The sequence below is a fragment of the Tamandua tetradactyla genome, chromosome 17 (assembly GCF_023851605.1).
Source record: "Tamandua tetradactyla isolate mTamTet1 chromosome 17, mTamTet1.pri, whole genome shotgun sequence".
Classification (NCBI taxonomy): Eukaryota; Metazoa; Chordata; class Mammalia; order Pilosa; family Myrmecophagidae; genus Tamandua; species Tamandua tetradactyla.
This window is the reverse complement of record NC_135343.1, coordinates 49633096-49651354: the sequence shown is the minus strand read 5'-3', so window position 1 is coordinate 49651354 and position 18259 is coordinate 49633096. Positions and strand designations below refer to the sequence as shown.

General features: G+C 34.6%; 1 protein-coding gene across 4 annotated transcripts in view; it reads left to right on the top strand.

Annotated features, from left to right (window-relative positions):
• GCFC2 (GC-rich sequence DNA-binding factor 2) overlaps positions 1–18259 on the top strand; it is a 61641-nt gene that overhangs the window by 31775 nt on the left and 11607 nt on the right. The window contains exons 12-17 of one of the 4 annotated variants that reach the window (XR_013164401.1): positions 2497–2618; positions 7217–7293; positions 8656–8722; positions 10419–10565; positions 13103–13227; positions 14012–14111. Coding sequence is in view for 3 of the 4 variants with exons in the window: in XM_077134692.1 (XP_076990807.1) it covers positions 2497–2618; positions 7217–7293; positions 8656–8722; positions 10419–10565; positions 13103–13227; positions 14012–14129 (656 nt within the window). In the remaining variant the exon portion in view is untranslated. The other 3 variants (XM_077134692.1, XM_077134693.1, XM_077134694.1) reach the window with 3 other exon arrangements.

The window sequence follows — 18259 nt, the reverse complement described above, 5'->3', positions numbered from 1 at the left end:
ATGTTATGAGCCAGGGATTGTGTACTGTGGATGGGCCGGGTGTGTGTGAAGATTTCTCAATAAAAATTTAAAAAAAGACTCCATAGTTTTTGGCCTGAGCAGCTGAAAGGGCAGAATTGTCACTTCCTGAAATGGAAAAGACTCTGAGAGGGGCAGATTTATGGTGGGGAAGTACATCAGGTGCTTAGGATGGAACTTAAGTTAGAGATGCCACATAGGCTGTTGAATATATGAGTCTGAAGGGGGAGGGCCACCTGGAGATATAAATTTGATATTTTACGTCAAGACTGGCGTTAAATAATAAAGGAGGAGGAGGAGATTTAAATAAAAGATAAATGACCTGTATTCCAGCATTTTGAGGTAAAAGATCTGGCAGGCAGTCAGCAAGGGAGAACAAAGAGGTAGGCCTGAAACCAGAAGTATCCTCAAAGCCAAGTGAAGAAGGTGTTTCTAGGAAGAAAAAATGATCAACTATAGCAGTTGTTGTTACATCAAGTCAGATGAGGCCTAGAATTAACAATTTGATTTTGCAATGAGAAGGTTATCTGTGACTTGATAAAGACAGTTTAGGAAGTTGTGTGATGGAAAATAAGGCCTAATGGAAGGGAATTCAAGAGCTAATGGGATGAGAGAAAGTGGGGATAACAAGTTTAGACAGTTTTTTGAGAAATTTTGCTGGAAAGGAGAGAGAAATGTTGCAGTAGCTGGAGGAGGAAGTAAGGTCAAGAAAGTGTTTTCTTTTTTTAATACAAGAAATAATAGCTTGTTTGTAGGCTCATGGGAAAGATCCAATAAAAGTGAAAATGAAGGTCCTGGAGTGCATAGGTAGAATTGCTGGAGCAGTCTTCCAGTTAGTCAAAGATATAGGTAATTAAGGCATAATAAAGCATAAGCCTTAAAGAACTGGAGTCAAAACTGTCTGGGCACGGATGCAGGTATATGTGTAGATGCTGTTGTGGGAGCTTGGAGAGCCTCTCTTCTAATTCTGTTTTCCTCATCAAATTAGGAAGCATAGTATCGGTTGTGATTGAGGGCAAGAAAGAAGAAAAAGGTATGAAATAATCATCTAGGCAAGAAGGAGAATGAATGCAAAAGTAAACAGAATATGATTACTGGGCAGCATTAGGGCTTATTTGCTTTTTATGATGATGAATTTAAAGTCTATTTTCCTCCAGTCTTTGCATGGTTGTAGGCACAGACTTGGTGTTAAAGTGAATTCACCTAGAGTGAACTTAACGTGGTTGTTTTACCAGGCAAGTTCACGAAAGCCCAGGAGGAACAGGAAGTTGAGGGTATATCTGCAAATATGTGATTGTAATGACTGGCTATGAATTTTAAACGAAATGAGGAAAATGACAGTAGGAGTGAGGGCTTTGGAAAGGTGAGTGAATCAGTAGATCACAAGTCCCAATGAAGGTGAAGGATTGTTAGAGTCTAGGTACTAGAGAGAATGAGCTGGAAAGATAGGGAGTGATTATCATGTAGCAGGGTGTATGAAATTGTGATTATGGAGGGAATACAGTTAGTGGTCATGACAAAATATAGAGTACAGCTATGGGAGTGGGTGGCTGAGGAGGGGTGGCTGGTAGAGCATTGTGAGAACACATACTCAGGCATAACAGAAACCTTTAGCGAATGACTGCTTTATTACTTGCACAGCACAAAGGGTCCAAAATGGCAGGGAAAGAGATCCCGTCTTGGCCAATGCCCCTGGGAAGCCAACCACTGGGGTCAAGGTGGGTGGATGGAGTTCCACATGCCCCACTTCGCCTCAGAGAGGAGAGATAAATCTGTACTGTCTGCGGGTAGGGTATTTATACATCCCAGGGTGGAGGGGTCCTGCCACTGGGAGTTCCCACCCAGATAAGCAATCAGGCTGCTTGTTTCCATTTTTGGGTTCAAGGTACCCAAAATGGTCAGGCTGCTCTTTTAGACCTAACTTCTCTCCTGGTTGAGGAGTGGGAGATGTTACCAGAAACACCTAGAATTCTGGACCCTCACTTGATTCCTCTGCTAGTGGAATCATGGAAATCTTCAGGGGTCAACCAGTTGTATTCCTTCTTAATCTTTCATAATAAGAGACAATTATGTTTTCCTTTTAATGTTAATTGATAGGTAAGTAGGTAGATAGAGATTGGTAGAGATGCATATGTAGATAGATATAAATGGTTATTATCTGGTTAAAGTCTTTATGGCTAGCCATTAATATGTTGTCCTTCTTTCTACCTGATAGTGTCTTTAGAAAAAGGTTACCATTTGAGAGAACAGAGGAAAGCATAAGCTTTATTTATAATTGAAAAAGAACACTTAATTTTGAAAATGCCCAATAAGGAAAACACGGTTTTGTGGAGTTTTTTGTATAAACCATGAGAATGTCAGTAGAAGTACTTTCTATCAGTGGCTACTACTGCTGGATCCTGAAACTTGTCATTATTTATATATGACAAGCAAGCAGAGTCTAGTAAATAAATCGTGCACTATTGAAATTTGTTTCAGACTTTGTAGAATTCATTTGGGACCCCCTGTCAACCTCGCAGACAACAAGTTTAATAACACATTGCAGAATGATTCTTGAAGAACATTGTACTTGTGATAACGAAGTTAGTAAAGCCAAACAGGTAATGATATATATAGTTACAAATGTCCTGATTTATTTATAACTAATTTTCATTACAAATCTTTGTTTTTAGAGGAAGTACTTAGAAGACTGTTTAAGGAAAAAATGAGTTTACTTCTGATTGAGAAGAACTAGGAATAACTAGTTTTCCCATTTTTTGTAGTAAGATCAAAAGAATAAGCCATTATACTCAAAGCTGTAACAGGAATGGTGATCTTTATTAATTAAAGGATACACATACATGTAATAAGACCCAGATTATTGCTTTTATTCTTATTGAATATGCTCTGTTCAATGGTCTCATTCATATTTTCATGGCCTAACCAGCTATCTTTCAGGTTTGTGAATATTCATTGTTGGTTCTCAAGATGAACAGACATAAATACATTAGTGTAAATTTATTCCTCCTAAAAGGAAAAAAGCAAAAACCAGTTCATTGCCTTTATTCTTTTGGCAAAAGTTCAGGGGCATTTTGGCCTCACGTTAACAATGATTTCAAAATTAGTCTACTGTTCATTATTTGAACTTCTTGTTTGTATTCTGCCAAAGGATTTTAATCTGCTTTAAGGATTCGAAGTTCAGTAGGGTAAATTTTCAACTTACAGGGATCTAGAATTGAGTTTCATGAAATAAGACAATGGAAACTTTTTATGGTGGCCTTGCTGAGAGTGTGCTGATTCTTATTTTCAGTGTGGTATTCTGTTATTATCATTCTGTTTGTTGATGAGACTGCTGCATGCTTATGCAGTTATCTAAGTAAGACAATTTTATGTTGAGCTCTTTGGAGCACACGCAGAGCAGAATGACCAAGGTGGCTGAACAGCAAGAAGGCATTTCATACTCAAATTGCAAATACTATTAAACTTAACACTTGCGGTGGGGTCACAAAGAAGGAAAATGAAAAGAATAAGAGGGATATGACATGATTCTACCCTCAAGAAGTATGTAGTCTTAAAGGAAACAAGATAGGTACATGAGCTGTGATTTAAAATAGGAAGTGAGAAGTGAAGAAGGAAAAGTGAGGAAGACAGGGAGCACTTATTTTTTAATTCCTGTTATGTGATAGGCACTTGGTCAGATCTTCTCCCTGTGTCATCTCACTTAATCCCAACAACCTTATGTAAACTGGGTGGTGGCCTCATTTGCAGATGAAGAAACGGAGTTTCAAAACCTTGTTCACACTTGTAACAATGAGAAAGTAGGATTTGAATCTTGGTTAGTCCTCCTCTAAAGCTTGTGTCATCTCACTGATCACATTGCGTTCTTATGAGCAGCACAGATAAAGTGCTATGAAACTTCAGAGGAGAGGCAGGGAAAGAAGTTACTTTCAGCAGTGAAGTTAGGAGAGAATGTATGTTAGAGGTGGCATTTGAGCTGGGACTTGAAGAATAAGATTTGAATATGAGGCAGTTGATGGAGAAAGGGTATATCTCCAACAGAATGAAAGCACAGGTAAGATATGAAAACCATTGCAGCCATTGGAGATACTTAGACTAAAGGAAAGAAGATATTCAGGGAGATGGTGTTTATGTTCAAGGAAGGAATAGATTTATTCAGTTGTTACAGAACATAGAACCATAAGAGCCAAGAGGAGAGCAGATATATAATCCTGTATTTTCTGTCTTTATATGATTACATAATTACAATCTAAATGTAAAAGTGTTTTATCATTTATAAAATACTTGCACATTTCACACTTCTCTTCACAACCCTCTGAAATCTATTAATTTTAATTATTTTACAGTTGAAGAAGCGGGGGCCCAGTAGGGTCAAATCATTTATAAAAGATGACTTGCCTAGAAAGTGGCAGGCCTGGCTCTAAGTAATCACTGAAGCCTTTCAGCGGTATTTTGGGTTCACTCATGAAGGTTTGCATGGGAAATTTTAATTCTAGAAGTCCTCCCCCTGTGAAGGCAGAAAATGGGTTCTTTGCCTTATTAGGAGGGTACACTACACCAGGGATCCTCAACCTCTGCACTATTTACATTTTTGGACCCGACGATTCTTTTTTGTGGGGGGCTGTCCTGTACACTGTAAGATGTTTAGCAGAATCCCTGACCTCTACCCACTAGATGCCAGTAGCATCCCCCAGTCTTGACAAGGACAGAAGAGTAAAACTAGGACCAAGGAATGGTATAAGAGAGAGAGGTTTGCTCCTCATTACTAACTGAAATCTCATAGTCAAAACCTATTCAGCGTTATGCATGGCCTCAAGGGATAGTGATTCCCTGTCACGAAATATTCCAGGCATAGGTTGGATGACCAGTTAGTAGAGATGTAAAAATGCACCTCCACATTAGGCAGATGTTCATATAGATCAATGATTTTCAAACTTCTTTCCTGAGCACCCCAGTCCCTGCACAAATCACCCAGGTGTACGTCCATGGACATGCAGAGCAGTGTAAAAACCACTGGATAAAGCTTATAAATGCCTTTACAGAGCTACTTTAACTTGTGTATATAGAGGTATGTTTGTGTAAGCCCAAATGTATACTTCAGAATGCTTGTTAAAACATTAGTGTTTGGAGAACTTTTATTTTAATCACCAAATAAACAACATATTTTAATGTTTGGAAAAAAGTTGATGAACTCAGCATTTTAAAATATGTTTAGGTTTTCCATTATTTTGTTTTTAAACACTTATTTGGAAATAATTTCAAACTTAAAGTTTCATTAGTAAGAATAGTATACATACTTAATGCCCTTTTACCCAGATGCATGTCATTAATATTGTTTCCCATTTGCTTTAGCATTTACTCTCCATTATATATACACATATTTATAATAAGAGTAAGTTGCATATTTGCTGTGAGTAGAGATATTCTATTCTGTTACGTAATCATAGTACCTTATGTACTTCAGTAAATTTAGTACTATTCTATATTCCACTCTTGTTAGTTGACTCAGTAATGTCCTTTCTAGCATTTTCTAGAGAATTAATTTTAAGAAACAAATTTAAACAATATGGAAATATTCGTTGTTTGGTATTCAAAATAATTTGAATTACATGAAGAAAACATAAGTATCTTTTCTAGCACACACATCTAACTCGATAACTTATACAAGCACAGATACTGCTTTGTAAAGATATTATCTAGAAAATGATTCTTCTTTTAACAGAATTCACAGTGTTTAGGAAATTAAGTAAATTTGAATTTTTGTTTGTATTGTTAATTAATTTTTTTTTTCAAACATGTGCAGGCACCGGGAATTGAACCCGGGTCTTTGGCATGGCAGGCAAGAATTCTGCCACTGAGCCACCATCACACCACCCCGTTAATTAAATATTGATATATGAAACTTGAGGAATATATTACAGATAATTAAGTGGAAAAGAAACAGGATTTCGGTTAGATGTACTTTTTATGAAAAATATTTTATTGAATTCTGCATTTATGAGTAATTTGTTAGTATAGGATACATAACAGCTCTATTTGTGCTATACACACTTACATTAACTATTTAAAAATCACTTTCTAGTATGTAGTATGTTATTTTAATTTTCAAATGGGGATTCTTTTTTAAAAATAATATCATTATAGAATTTTTTTTAATTGATGAAAAAAATTTAACTCCTATTATCTCTTCATCCTAGTAAAAGTACTGATACCATTGTAGGATATTTTTATTCAGCCTTTTTCAGAGTTACAATCGTAATGGACGTGTAAGTTTGTATCCTGCCACTTTAACTTAACATTAGCTCAGTAAGTATTTGCTTGTATTACCGTCTTCATTAACTTTAGCTAGATAATAATTTTATGCAGCAGATTGATAAAACATGGTGTCCTTAAATTTCCCCATTGTTGAATATTTTGGTCATTTCCAATTTTTGACATAAAAACGATAAAATGAATTTGCCAAAGTGAATTTACTGGGTCAAAGGACATAGTTAGAGTATGAAAGCCTTCTACAAACCAATAAGAAGGAAAGAACCTAATACAAAATAACAGTACAGATGTAGACAAGCAACTTAATTAGGCACTTAGCAAAAGGGCATGTCCAAATGGCAGATAAGAATATGAGAACTTGCTCAACATCACATTACTGAACAAGAGAAATGAAAATAAAAACAAAATGACATATGACAACATACCCATCAGAATTGTAAACATTAAAAAAAAGTTTGGGGAAGGATGTAGGGGAACATTTCTCATACACTGCTGGTGAAAGTGTAAATGGAATACTACTACTTTAGAAAAAGTTTGTCATTTTCTACAAAATTGAACATATGGACACATCCTGTGTCCCAGCAATTCCAGTTCTTTGTATATACCCACTAGAAATGTGGATCCATGTGGACTAAAAGACATGTATTCAGGAACTTTTATAGTAGCATTATTTGTAATAGCCCCCAAACTTAACCATCTACATGTCCCTTCAGTTGTATTCATGCAGCAAAGTATTATACAGCGATGAAAATAAAGAACCTATAGCCATATGCAACAACATGGATGAATAAAGTTCTCTTACACCCAGTAGTTATTTCTAACACCTGATTCTGTGAGCATGTATAAAACTTCACTACTATTAAAATTCTTGTTGATAAACCTGTTTCCACCTGTGACTATCACTAATGCTTTTCAATTTTTTAAATACTAGGATTTACTTAAATCCATTGTCTCAAGAATAAAGAAGGCAGTAGAAGATGATGTGTTTATTCCTCTGTATCCAAAGAGGTAAAAAAAACTGTTAATTTTTAGGTTGTTTGAAATAACAAGTCAAGTAATATGAATTTAAGAATGTAATGCCAAAGAAATTATGTTAAGTACTTTCAAAACATACCTATATATACTCTATTAATTAAGATGCAAATTGAGATTCCAAATGATATTTCTTGGGCACTTACCATAGGCCGGACACTTGATGTACATTTTTATGGCACCCTAGGAATATGAGAAGTGTCATTGTACAATGGTTAGAAACACAGATTCTGAAGTCCAGATCTAACAATTCCTACATATTTTTTATGTTAGTAACATGAGCGTAAATTCAGTTCCTCTCTCCCAGGATGTTCCGAGGATGAAGTCAATTCTTAGAACAGAACAGAGAAAGTATAAGGCCTAGAATGCCACTAAGGGCCAGAAACTATAACTTTGAATTCTGTATTTATTTAGGAAACAAGTAGTATTTAATACATGTTCTTACGGTTACTAAAAAGACATCAGTTATGATGTAATGGTTTATGAGTTGTAGTTATCCAGTGAGTACTCACAAGATAGACAAGTTTCATGGAAGGGGAAAAAGGAATCACTAAGCTTTCTGCATAGCTGGATGATAGATTTAACATTTTGAATCATGAAGAGATGTCTGCATGTAAAAGTTCTGTGCTGGTTAAGATTGTTTTGTGAGTTTGTAGATAAGTCATACATCCTTATGGTTCAAGAATGTGAGTGTGTTTATTTTTATTTATATTTAAAATGAAAGTTTTATCTCTCCTACCTTGACATCCACTCACCCAGTTTCTACCTTTCCTCCTCTAAATACAAACGTACACAATGCTTAATAGTCATTTATTAATGTTTGTTTATCTTTCCAGAATTTCTTCATGCCAGTACAATACTATGTGCTGTAATCTTATTTGTCCCTCCTTTCTGCAGAAAAGGGGTATTTTGTAAATCTTATAACTACTGTTTTGTACCTTTTTGACTTCTATATTTTTGCTATCTTTTTATGGCATAATAGAGGTGAAGTTTCCTCATTCTTTTTTAAGCTACATATTATTCCGTCCTATAGATGTATTGTAACTGCTGAATATGTGAATGGTTTTCATTATCAACAATGATGTGAATAATCTTATACACATATTCTGTACAAGTGCAAGTATATCTACAGGAGGCTTACCCAGAAATAGGACTAGTGGGTCAAAATATATATGCACTTATAGTTTTAATAGGAATCACCAGAGCACTTCCATTTACATCCCATTAAGGCTTAGTTTGGTTCCTAAAAAAAAAAACTATTTTTAGGTCTTGGTTCTGAAAGATTAACTATAATTTACATTTTTTTTCTCCTTTTTTCTTTCCCTTGTTTCAAATAAGTACCATAGAAGACAAAACATCACCACATTCAAAGTTCCAAGAAAGGCAGTTCTGGTCAGGTTTAAAGGTAAGCAGAAAACTGCAAAAAATAAAAATATAGATTTTTTTTTAACCCAGCTTACTATAAAGCATAGATCAGCAAACTTTTTTTGTAAAAGGCCAAATAGTAAGTATTTTAGGCTTTGTAAACCATGTGATCTCTGGTGGAACTACTCAGCCCTTTCATTGAAGCCCAAAAATGACCATAGATGAATCATAATTAAATGAGCATGGCTGTGTTCCAATGAAACTATATTTATAGACACTGAAATTTGAATGTCATATAATTTTCACATGCTACAAAATATTCTTCTGTTGATTTTTTCCAACCATTTAAAGATGTAAATCCATTCATAGAGTACAGGCTCTACCAAAATAGGCAGCAATCTGACTTGAACTAAAGACCACAGTTGGCTAATCCTTGGCTTGAAAAATAAAGGGTGAAGTCATTAGCCTTGTCAGTGGTGTTAGGGATGGTATGGGGAAGTTGGGTTCAAAAGATGTTTAGGATGAAGTATTTATTGAAAGGACTTGATCAGTAATTAATTGCATGTGAGTAGTATAGGGTGGTAGCCAAATTTCTGACTGTGATGACCTGTAGCTGATGATGGCATTCTTTGGAGACATTGTAGGGCACACAGGGAGAAGAGAAAGTTTGGGAGGAAACGTAAGATCTGTTTTATACGTGATGAGTTGCGGATATCTGTGTGGGACATGTGTAGGTACAGAGGTCTAAAGGCAGTTGTACATATGAGTCTGAATTTCAGGGGATGGAGCTGAACTAGAGATTCAGGAGTAAAACACATTCAGACAGTATCTGTAGTCCTGGTCATGAATAAGATTAGATGAAGCATGAGAAGATAGAACCTTAGGCAACGTAATTATGAGAGGTGGGCAAAAAAAGTGGAATCTTCAAAGGAGCCTCAGAATGATCACGGGAGAATAGCATTAGGGAAACTAAAAGAAGGACTTTCAAGAATAAAGACAAGGGTACTAAATGCCACTGAAGAGAATTAAGAGAAAGACTGAAAATGTTTATTCAGTTTGACAATTGGAAGGTCAGCAAGAACAGTTTCAGTAGGATAAATAGACATTTGCCATGTTGTGTCAGGAAAAAGGCTCTCCAGGAAGAGGGAGCAACATGAACAATGACTTGAGGTATGGAAAGTATTGTGTGTGCCAGTAAAGCTGGAAGTAGTTCAGCACTTCGAGTAACAAAGTACTGGAAAGAAAGTGGAAAATACTATAAAGTTCACTGAAACTTCTAGATTTAGAGAGCACTAAAGGCAACCAATATTTATTTTATTAGAATGTATTATGGGTATTTTATCTAAATTATTTCCAAATTACAGGTTATTAATAATCTTGTTTTTCGTATCAAAGAAATGAAGCTCTCAGCATTGCACTGGCTTTGACTGCAGGACTTGATGAGTTCTGGGGTCCTGTGGTCGTTTACCCAATGGTCCCTGGGTCTGGTAGAAGTTGGACTGAAGAAGAAAATTATTGATCTAAAAGGACTCTAATGTGAAGTTATTTGAGTCAGATTTTACGTGATTATCCTAAAAGATGAAAATTTGATTAGGAAATAACACTGAAGTCAGATTGGGAATTTATTCAGAAAGGTTTTGTAACATTAAAATGTTTGACCATCACTTATGTTTCTTGGAGACCATTAAGTTTCCCTTTGGAGAAAAGATGCATATTCACTTCATGTTTTATCTTAGCTCCTCAGCAATATTCTTCTTTGGAATGGACTCCTTCCAGATGAGGCCTTACAAGAGCTAGGATTGGAAAAGTTGCTAAATCGCTACCTTATTATAGCTCTTCTTAATGCCCTGACAGGGCCAGATATTGTTAAAAAGTGCAATCAGGTAAGTTGTATAGAAATTGATTCTAATTTTATTATTTAAAAAAAAATCAGTTATTATATCTATTTGAAAAGCAAAACAATTAAAATTGTGGTGCTGACGTAAGAATAGACATCAGTTTAAAAGACCAGATACCTAACCTAAGAAGTTGTTTATTGGTGTAAAGTATCACCAGTAGGGAAAGGAAAAATTACTTAATGTTGGGACAGCTGTTTATGAAAGGTATTAGATCCTCACCTCTCATATACACCATTATAAATTTCAGGTAAAAAGAAGTAAATGTAAAAAGTAAAACTTAAAATTACTGTATCTGAGGGTGGAATCCTTTCTAAACTTAAAAGAAAAAGTAAATGAGAGAAAAAAATAATTTGACAAAAATTAAAACTTCATTGGATCAAAAACATTAAAGCAAAAATGATTAATTGTTCATTGTTTGAACAATTACTGGAAGATAGGTAGATGGAGCTCATGGTACTAGTCTTTCCATTGTTGTATATGTTTGAAATTTTCTATAATAAAAAGTTAAAAGGAAAGAGAGTTGAGGAACAGAGAAATAAAAGTATAATACATACCAAGGGTTCATGTTTTATCAAAAGCTTTTACAAATCAGTAGACAATTGAAAGACTCCAATTAAAATGGCCAACAGACCATTTTATGGGCAATTCACTAAAAAAAAAGAAAAAAAAAAAAGGTTATTTCAAAATAACTTGCAAACATGTGAAAAGGGTTAACAGGACTAATAATCAGAGAAATGCAAATTAGATAGTAAAAAAATTTACCTGTTATGCTGGCAAATAATTTTTTTGTTATTTTTATTTATAATTCCCAGTGTTTACAAAAGTACACGAAAACAACAGCCCCGCATCATTCCAGGGGCACCATTCTCACCAAATGTGCAGTGCTGCAGTTCCAGGAAACAGTCTAGGAATCAGCTTTTATTGTTATTATGCCAAAATATATAGGAAACCTTTAAAGTTCATACCCTATGGCATACAGTTTCATTTCTAGGAATTTATCTTAAGTTAAAAGTCAAAGATGCACATCTAGATTTAAATACAAAAAGCCTTACAGCACTATTTATAATAGAAGACGATACTTGGAAACCATGTAAATGTCCAAAAATCGTTACGGTCCATCCATAAAATAAAAGTCATGGTGAAGAAATTTTTAAAACATAGGAACATATTCACTTTATAATATAAAATTTTAAAAAATAAAATATAAAACTTTATACAGCAGTTCCTTGTCATCCATGTTTTTTCTATAGTTTTTATATCATGCAGTTTTAAACGTCATATGTAAAAAATTAAATCATCATACGTATTATGTATTTAAGGTCCAGTTTAGTCCCCTTTGACCTTGTGGTCTATGATGAAGATGCAGAGAGGGGGGGAGTATATTTACGCTCCCCTTTCCGTAAAATATGCCTAGAAGACCAGGTCAAGAAAATGTGACCTTAAGTCCTAAAGTACTTGTGACATAAAAGGGGAAAGCAAGAACAAATGACATTAGATTCCAAACCAATAAAGGTTGGTTGTAAAATTAAAGAAAAAAAAAGAGATACAATTTCCATAATGAAACTTGTAAACCTTCTAGGTGGTCACAGTGTGTCCGCATTTTTTTCTGAACAGTTGAAAAAGGTAATACAAAAATAAGATAAATCTTTCTCATCATTTATATGTTTAATTCTGACCATTCACTTTATTTTAGAAAGAATGCTCTCCAGAACTCCGATTAAGTATATTTTATAATATATATTTGGTACATTTTAATTTTTTTTCACAACTTTCTATTTTCTATAAAATACTAAGCTTACAACCTCCAGCATAACTTGTTTATTCAAGAATTTCTGTGAATAGTACAATTTCAGATTTTCTTCCTCCCCTTCTCCCTTCCTTCTTTTTTTTCCTTCCATTGTGTTTTTTTCCTTTTATTTTTCCTTAACATTTTTTGTTATTAACTACAAATTTCCCCCAAACCATGTATTGCCTTTAGGATAAGATTAAATTAGATAAACTTGGTTTTGTTCTCCAAAGGAAAAATCATATGCTTATGCATTGAATAAATATGCTGCCAGGAACATTTAAAGCAGTGTATTAAATTGGTAAAAGATCATAAACATTTTTTTTACTGTTTATGTTAGAATTGCTTACTAGACTTCTTACTGCTAATTTTGTAAATGGATCACCCAATTTCTCATTGTGAATTAGTACTGAATATATGTATTTTATAGAAGTTATACAGTTTTCTGTTCAGGCCTTTTGTTTTTTAGTTCTAAATTCTATTTGTACACATTTAATGGCTCAGGAATGTAAGAGTATAGAAGAAGTATAACTAGAGAGTATTCATAAAGAGTAAAATATGATATTTTAAAAAGTCTTTAGTCCCTAACAAAGCAAATAGGAAAAATTCTTAAAAATTTATTTAACCACAAACTATAAAACGAGAGAATAATACTCCACTTGCATGACATTATGTTGGCAGAAGTCCTTAGATAATAACTGTCATTGTTGTGATCCAGAAGTGTTTTGATTTACAGGTAGCAGCATGTCTACCAGAACAGTGGTTTGAAAATCCTGCCATGAATACGTCTATTCCCCAGTTAGAAAACTTCATCCAGTTTTTATTACAATCGGCACATAAATTATCTAAAACTGAATTCAGGTAAGGCATATTTTATTTTCTCTTTCATAAGCATAGTTCAAGGATTTTACGATGCTTTCAGCAATTTTTGGAGTACTTGTACTTGTAAAAATTTGTTGAGACTCTGGAATACTATATAGTTACAGGATATTTTCATATGTAACCTTTGGAATTACTCACCATTTTATACTCATACCTTGCATGTTAGTTGATATTTTTAAAGCACTTCCAGAAAACTATAACACAGTATACTTAGAATTAAAACCATAAATCAAAAACTTAAGCATTTTTTTTAAGTTTCCACATTTTTACAGTCTTCAGCATTTGCTGTGTACAGATCTGCTGCATGATGTTCTGCTCACATCTGTTGTACGGTGCCAGATGTTTAGGCACTTAAATACAGTGATGTTCTTGTAAACTACCTCTCCAGGAGAAAAACAAGCTCAGATTTATCACACGATGTTGTCTGTGGAATCAGTGCTCTGCCTCCGCCTATGGCTCATGCCATCACAGCCTATACAAGCTGGTCCTGTACACCACTCTTTCAATTCTTGATGCTTAAATCCCTACTCTTCCACTTGTTGCAGTCATTTGCATCGATATTTGCAAAAATACAGCTACTAATAGTCAAACAGTATGTAAGCTTTATAATTATGCTGAGAAGGAAGCATCTCTATGTTTCATGCTGTTTAAGGTATACCTTTGTTTTAAATTAACCACTGATGACTAGGTCATAAATTCAGCACTGGGTCTCTGTACAATTGCATTTTTAAGGGGAGAAATGCTTTTTTGTTTTGTTTTTCAGGAATGAAGTCAAAGATATAATTCTTATTCTGGTGAAAATAAAAGCTTTGAAACAAGCAGAATCCTTCATACAGAAATATCATCTAGACCATCTTAAATCAGTAATTAAAGAAATTTAAGTAAATTGTTGTAGAAAAGTATTAAAATGAGATTTTAATATAGTCACACTCAGTTGCTGGCTTGAAAACAAGCTAGTGCAGTAGCCTTTTCTTCATTTCCGGTAACGGAGCGGTAGGACAGGTGATAAAAGCGGGACTCCATCCTCCCATTCCCCAACCCCCACATTCTATAGACCATGTACAGTCGGGAGAGGCCTCCTGACTCTGAGGTGTTGGAAGAAATTAAGCACACAGAAGCAGTAAGAGTTCAATTTCCCTTTGATTCTTTTGACTTATCTTCCAGATTAAAAAGGGAGTTGAAGAAATCTTTTAACTGTTTACCTGAAACATCTTTTCTCATCTTTAACTATGTCTTAAATAGACATTTTAATAAAACAGATATTTTAAATACTCAGATAAGTTGAAAATGGAAATTATAATGATATTCTTAATTGGAATGAATTATTTGTTAATTATACAAATGATTAAGGCATTTTAAGGCTTTTGGTAACTGATTGTCAAATTGCCCTTCAGAAATATATATCAATTTATTTTATCAACATATGTATAACAGTGTCATTGAACCCCTCCCAGCAGTAAGTATCAGTACTTTTTAAAAAAATTAATTGCAAGTTTGATAAGGTGAAAAATTTTATTTTAATTGCTGTTTTGCTTTGGCTATTAAAGAGTGAACACATTTTTATTGGTCATTTGTAATTCTTTTTGAAATACTCTCATTTTCTTATGGATTTGTAAGACATTTATATTTTAAAGGTATTAATCTTTTGCTTGTCCTGTTTTGTAAAGTTTTCCTCTTTTGCCATTTTTCTTTTAATTTTGTGTATGATATTTCTGTTGTACTGCAATCATTACTTGTTATACAGTTACTATTTCTCATGGTTTTTGTCGTTGGTCATAACCTTAGAAAGGAAACAGATATTTTAAATAAACTCAGAATGTAAGACTAACAAAAATCTTATAAAAATTTGTATAATTGAGTAAAGTCTAAGGCAAGGTAATTGGGTAGAGAAACTAAGAAAATTTAAGGTCAGAGTTTACTAGTAATTTTTCTTTAATCTATTTGCTAAATAATTCAAGAGCAACCCTAAATATATGATTTTCAAATTAATGACCAAAAGAAAAACAGGGAGAAAATTTGATCATATTATAGGATTGGGCACGTGGCCTCTAACATTATCACCACCTTTATTTTTGAAGCTGCATGTAATATACTTTAACAGTCTGGTGTGTTATTTCTCCTGCTGTGAAGATTCGTGAATTATTAGTATGAAAAAATTTTATACGGAATTTTAATTATACAGATCATGCAGGAATAGTCTCATATGGAAAATTGAAACCATTCCTGAAAAGCATTTAGCATTCTCATGCAACTATTATCCCCAAAGATAACTGCTGTTTTCACTTTAATGTTATCTTTTCAAACATCTTCTCTATCTATATAAATGTGTACACATAACTTCTTGTTTTTTATATAAATGGCAGATATGTTATTGCATATGAAATTTGTTTTTTTTTAACCATAAATAGATTTGGTAAATTTCCCTGAATTTTGAATTTTTAATTGAAAATGTGTTTTATATGTCTGCATTTTTAAATTGGACTGAGAGACCTGTCTTGCATTCTTGGAATGAAAAATACTATAAATTCTTTCAAAACTACAAATTGATTTAAACTACTGTAATAGTTTCTGATTAAATTTCATTATGCTTGCACTTGGAACCTCAAGATTTTTATCTGTCACATACTATAATTGAGGATGTTCAGAAACATTTATGAAGTTTACTAATTCTTAGTGCAGAATTCCTTTTTTTTTTCCCCTGTCAAATGTATTGCATGAAGGGAAAGAACACAACCAGCAAGAACAAACCTTTGAGTTGGTAACTCATCTCACATCTCAGGGGTTTTTTTCCTGGAATTTTTCAGCTTTTTGTTAGTAGAAGAAATGTGTGTGTGTTTTGTTTTGTTTTTACAGAATCAGTTAGTTGACTTTTTTTTTATTGATATATATTCACATACCATGTAATCATCCACAGTCTACAATCAGTGGTTCACAATATCATCCTATAGCTGTGTATTTATTATCACAATCAACTTTTTTTTCTTTTTTGTGAAAAATAACATACATAAAGCAATAAAGTTCAAAGCACATCACAACAATTAGTTAGAGAACAGAATTCAGAATTTGGTATGGATTACAATTCCACAATTTTAGGTTTTTACTTCTGACTGCTCCAAGATACTGGAGACTAAAAGAAATATCAGTATAATGATTCAGCAGTCATATTCATTTGTTAAATTCTATCTTCCCTGTATAACTCCACCATCACCTTTGATCTTTCTCCCACTCTTTAGGAATATTTGGGCTATGCCCGTGGTTTAGATGGCTTTTTAAATTTTTTTACAATTCACCCCTTAGAATCATCCAAAGGCTCAAGAGTTGGCAGATCCAGTACCTCAACAATTGGGGGTCAAGGCGGGTGGTTAAAATAAGGAGAACCTAGTGAAAATTATTCTCAGAGTTAAATCCCTGATATACTTTCCTCACTCCCCTCACTGGCTGTCTGCCCCTTTTCCACACCCACAAAAATCCAGAGATTAATTATCTGGAGAGTTTTCCGGTCTGTGGGAATGGCAGGCACTGTAGTGTGGGTTGGGGTGGAAGGGGTCAGGAAGTGGGGGAGGGAGCAGGATAGGATGGCTATATACATGCAGTGTCAGTCACAGAGACCCGATGCCATTCTTCTTCCACATGGCTACCAGAACAGTGGCAGCAGACTCCCTCCAAGCAAGAGACTGGGAGCTGTGTCTCTGGAGAATCTGACTCAACCAAGAGAGAGGCATGGAGGAGGGGACTCCCAAAAAGGTCTACCTAGATAACTCTGGAGACAACCCCTTCCCACAAGTTCAAGGCTTCCAATCAGGTTTTTAGTGCCCTACTCAACCATAAGCAGACAGCCAAGGGTTAGCAGATATCCTGGAAAAGCCTAAAACATAGAAAAGAAAAATGAATACACACAGGAGAAATGTGTAGGGAACAGATGCTGCTAGAAAACACGGAATGAATCCATAGACTAGAGCATAAAAAGGGTAGTATATATATATGGAATTTTGAGAAATAAAAAAAGGGATCTTGAGATTTCAAAATATGATACTAAGGAAGAGTTGGAAGATTGAGTTAAGGAGCCAACAGACAGATGGAAAAAACAAAAGGTAAGAAAATTAGAGATCCAGTCTTAAAGATCCAATATTCAAATATTAGTTCCAGAAGGAAACAGAGTTTTATTATCAATGAACGCAAAAACGTTCCCTGAACTGATGGATGTGAGTACCTACACTGAAAGGGCTTACAGATGCCCAACTCAATCCATGAAAAAATGCCTACATCTAAGCACATCTGTGAAATTTCGTTATCCTGATGGCAGTGATAAGATTCTACAAGTTCTCAAGTCATATACAAACAGGTGTCAGTACAGCTTTACATTTGTTAACACTGGAAACAAAATAATGGAGCAAAACCTTCAAAATTCTAAAGGAAAATTATTTTCAACCTAGAATTCCATACTTTAAAGTAGCAAGTATGATAGACATGCAAGGTCTCAAACATTTTACCTTCATGCACATTTATTTCCTCTACAAGCTCCTGAAGGATGTGTTCCACCAAAACAGATGAGCTAGTAACCAATAAATGGAAAACATGGAATCCAAATACAGATCAACACAGAAGAGACATATATAGAAATTCTAAGATAGCTATGCACCAGAGGGTAGATCTGAGCAGTGTGATTCAAGAATCAAGTTGAAGACTGCCCCCTTCAGGACCCATGCTGGTATCCTTTTAACCTGAGGAAGATCATGCCCAGGTAGACTGCCCCAAGTTGTCTCTATAGGCTTGTCTTTACATCCCAGCTTCCGTTCCATGCCTGGCTGCAAAGAGCAACAACACTCTTATCACCCCAAATAGGTTGTTTTGACCTTTTCCTAAGAGCTTAATTCATCATGACCTTAGAACCAGAAAACACGGCAATCTTTTACTCCCTCTGACCATAGCATCGCCAGACGCTCTGACTGTGGCGAGCCTCGTATTTGAAGAACGCACTCATGACCTTGGCCATGGGTTGTTAAAGGAAACT